Raw genomic sequence first — 4,198 nt, 5'->3', positions numbered from 1 at the left:
AACCCCGATAAAGCAGTTAATGTAGCGTGTTAGATATGATCACTACATATGCGTTATCTACAAGTTGTAGCTTCCACGTCTATTAATCAGAGACCCAGACACAAACATGCTTGAACACATTGGCCAATAAAAGTCAAAAAGTAATATATGATGTCACTTTTAACTTTCACCCAATTGCATTTCATAATGCACTTTTAAATAAAATAAAATGCATAATATAAAACGTAACAGGTCCAAATCAATTCATAGGCAAATTGGTATAGGAAACCAAAAATAAATAAATTATGAACATGACACAAACCAAGCAGTTTCATTTAGACACGGAACACGGGGAAATTGTGGTGGGGTTCTTAAGTAAAAACTATGCTATCATATCCCACAGTTATACTAACCTAAGCTTCAAAATGCAAATTGCCAGTTCAAAACATGTGAAGCAATATAAAGCAACTAAGTATAAAGAAAGATCATGAAGGATGGAATAAAACACCCAAATTGGTGAAATTTGCAATTTAGGTACACAATGGTTCAAGTATCCATCATTCAAGAGGAGGCTGAACTAGCCAAATTATTCTGAGTCCTATCAAATTAAGCACTTGACTAAGACAATGACAAAAGAAGCAAAGTGCATACAAAAACCATGGGGTGAAGTATTGATCATGAAACTAAGCATTATGAGAAGGTTGGTGCTCTTCCTGGACTACTTCATGTTGCTGTCGCTCTTGATCTTGATGTGGTTGTTCTCCTTGCCAGGTCCAAACAATGTCCTTAAGTGATGGTCTTATGTCCTGTTTAAAAAGCTTCTGGTACTCCATGGTGTCACCGTTGCACTTTCTAAGTTCTACCATATGGAAGTGTGGGGTAATCTCAAAAATCTCAGCATCAACACCCAAAGTCCCTTTCCTGCCTTCTTTGGAACCTTCCAACTTGAGCAAGCCTCCATCTTTCTTCTTTACTTTCAAACGAAGCTGCTTACAAACTTCTTCCAACTTCGAGATTATGATTGAGGCCGGCTTCTTTGACATGAACCGCGTCTCCTTCCTGAGAACAGTGTCCTCGAACAAACCAGATAAATCAAAACCAGTTGAGAAGGAGATAATATCAAAAGCATTTAAATTACATGGCTTGGCCTGTTCTTGCTTTGGCTTGGCAATGGGACCACCATTCTCGCTCACTTCAAATATTCCATCAGCATCCAGGGGAACTAGTTCTTCGTTTTCGGTCACAGTAATTGCAGGCTTCTCCAACCCCTTTTTAAACCAGGAACTTTCCATAATCTTGGCCATTGATATCCTGGCCTTTGGGTTTGGATCCAATATTCTGGACAATAACCGGCGGACGTCCGGTGCAAGCCATTTAGGAAATTTGAATTCCCCTCTACCAATTTTCCTGTACATCTCCATCAGATTTGAATCATGGAATGGAAGATGACCAGCCAATAGAACATACAAGATTACCCCACATGACCATATATCAGCTTTCATCCCATCATAGCCCTTTCTGTTTATCACTTCCGGAGAAGCATAGGCAGGGGTACCACATGTAGTATGGAGCAATCCATCTTGGCACTTAGATTCAGCAAGAGCACTCAACCCAAAGTCTGATACCTTCAAATTCTCATTTTCATCCAACAAAAGATTTTCAGGTTTTAAATCTCGATGACACACACCCCTGCTATGGCAGTAGTCAACAGCACTGATCAGTTGCTGGAAATATTTCCGAGCAACATCCACCTTGAGCCTTCCTTTGACTACCTTGTTGAAGAGCTCACCACCTTTTGCATGTTCCATGACAAAGTAAATTTTGGTTTTACTGGCCATTACCTCATAAAGCTCAACCACATGTGGATGTCTGATTAATCTCATCACTGAAATTTCACGCTTAATCTGATCAATCATTCCAACTTTCAAAATCCTTTCTTTATCAATTACCTTAATGGCCACACTCATGCCAGTTATAAGGTTCCTAGCATGGTAGACCTTAGCAAAGGTTCCTTGGCCTAATAATCTCCCAAGTTCATATCTTTGCATAAGCACACTTCCCTTCTGCTCCATTTATTGTAACTCTTTTTGCATACAACCAATGCTACCAAGTATATTCTAAAAACAGGTGCTTACGTGACCAGAAAGCAGTAAACTATTCCAAAGATGCTCAAAGCTTAGCCATCTTCACAAACATCACGTTTTGACATCACACAATTGCTTAGATTTCCAGTCACCTCAGGCACATGAGCATATAATAGATGTTGGCAGTGATCTAAACATCCAATCTCATCAAGGATTTCTAAGGCTAGCTCAGATGGAGCTACAACCTCATTAACTTGAGAGAGGGAACTCTTTACTTTCAACCACATCTTTCAGCATTCCCTGGTTTTGGTAAAGGACACTGGAGAATATTGAAGATGAACTCCTTAGAAATCTTCTAGAACTGTCAAGGAATAAAGCAGCACCTGGTTAGCTTTCAACTTCCCAAGAGCAAAACATTTAATGAAGGCACACCTGAAAAAAAGACAAAATTTAGTAGGCAACATTAAACAATCCAATCGAGCTAAGAATTATAAAATGCTAGGTAAAAATTAATCTTTTTCCACCAATACTTACATCTTTCAGATTTTAGCGTTTAACAATCTGGATGTATGCAAAACAAACTAAGAAAAGGGACAAGGAAATCAAATCCCAAAACAAAACAGCAACAGGTGACTTTTAATCATAAATTTACAGGATTTGACTCGACAACAAATTGGCAATTGATTAATTACAGATTCCTCTATAATTATTAGGAATAAGTGGTTCAAGACAGACAAGAAGAAAACAGGTTTGAACAACTAAAGAAGTACATGCCTATATGGTGTCAAAATTTGATAGATCCACCCAAGCAGTTTAATCAAATAATCATTCAACTAGTTAGATAAGCACACTGACATTTTTCAATACAACACACACTGATGGGCTTGAGACTTGAACAAGACTCGTGTAACCTGTGATCACCAGTGATTTTATACCAAAGCAAGCGAATCAAACAAATAAAAACAGTGCTCACATATCCATGTGGATTTTCTTAAAGTAGGGAGAATTTGGTGGAACTTCAGAGGGAAAGGAAATTCCACAAGGTTGTAAATAAGCACTACAAGGATGTGTTTCCATTTTCCATCATATCGTGGCCTAACTTCCATAATATTCCTCCCTGTCTACCTAATTTTGTGTTTGTTTCACATGTCAATGGTCCTTGCCACATCCTGTTTTGAAGGGTAGCAATGAAGCAGAGAAAAATTGTATCCACGCTTTAAGATTGGCAAAACTATCACCACATACAACAATTCAATCGAAGAAAAGAGACAAAGTAGAAGCAAAAACAAAAGGAAAAAACTTACAGAAAATGATCAAAGAAACTAAGAAACTGTCAATCAGTAATAACAAGTAAACTATTCCCACCCGCCATCAACACCATAAATAAAAAAAATAAAAATAGCACGCCCTCTACACAAGAGATATACTAAGAACAAAACCAGTAATAACAAATAAACGATCCACACACACATCACCCCCATACAAAAAAAAGAAGGAAAATAGCACACCTTCAACACCACCCCATAAATAAGAACATAAAAGGGTATGAAGAGAGAAATAATCAACAAAATGTAGTTAAAACTCTAAAAAAATGATCTCAAACCTGAAGCCAACCAAGTAAAGCTTCAAACTTTCATGCAGAAAAAAGAGTAAGGATCCTTTTACTTCTTAAAACTCAGAAAAATGATGCAGAAAAAAAAACTGAGAAGGGTGTTTACCTGTGAAGGGGTTTGAGAATGATTGTTTATCTGTTAGTGGCTGCAAATTGCAGTGAAGAAGATGAAGGAGAATTCAGCAACGAATGAGAGAAACAACATGTGTTGTCACTTTAACGTTAGATGAGAAAATTTGGGGAGACTCGAATTCTCTCTTAGCAGATTCTTATAAACTTTGAATTCTTTGTCTCTTCTCTGTGGCCCCTCCCCCTTGATCTGATTGCTACGTTACGTATTCATTTTAATTTTTTTTTGGTACATTTTCATTTTAGTTTGTTAATTAATACGTTAATAAGTTATAAATTTTTTTTAGAAAATTTAAAAGTATAATATTATAGTGGAACATATTAGCACTCATCACATAAATATAATATATTACTTATTTTTATAAAATATATATTTAGAAGTATATATCGTTAG

At 36.7% G+C, this 4,198-nt stretch overlaps 1 protein-coding gene across 3 annotated transcripts; it reads right to left on the bottom strand.

Annotated features, from left to right (window-relative positions):
* Positions 1 to 452: 452 nt before the first annotated feature.
* Positions 453 to 3,930, bottom strand: LOC114396805 (CBL-interacting protein kinase 2-like). Of its 3 annotated transcripts, none has more exons than XM_028358975.1 (2): positions 3,782 to 3,930; positions 453 to 2,495 (listed from the first exon to the last, which is right to left on the bottom strand). In XM_028358975.1, exon 2 carries the CDS (start codon positions 2,049 to 2,051, stop codon positions 663 to 665), a length of 1,389 nt encoding a protein of 462 aa, XP_028214776.1. In that variant the 5' UTR covers positions 2,052 to 2,495; positions 3,782 to 3,930; the 3' UTR covers positions 453 to 662. The 3 variants fall into 3 exon arrangements, with proteins under 3 accessions (XP_028214776.1, XP_028214778.1, XP_028214777.1); XM_028358977.1 differs by having other exon boundaries at positions 453 to 2,424; positions 3,782 to 3,927; XM_028358976.1 differs by lacking the exon at positions 3,782 to 3,930 and adding an exon at positions 3,667 to 3,685.
* Positions 3,931 to 4,198: the final 268 nt, after the last annotated feature.

This window comes from Glycine soja, chromosome 18 (assembly GCF_004193775.1).
Source record: "Glycine soja cultivar W05 chromosome 18, ASM419377v2, whole genome shotgun sequence".
In the NCBI taxonomy this organism is placed as follows: Eukaryota; Viridiplantae; Streptophyta; class Magnoliopsida; order Fabales; family Fabaceae; genus Glycine; species Glycine soja.
Note: the sequence above shows the minus strand (reverse complement) of the source record. Positions and strands in the feature narration are given on the sequence as shown.

What these genes read in the sequence shown, in the direction of transcription:
- LOC114396805 (XM_028358975.1), bottom strand. Translation starts at nt 2,051, where the DNA reads ATGGAGCAGAAGGGAAGTGTGCTTATGCAAAGATATGAACTTGGGAGA.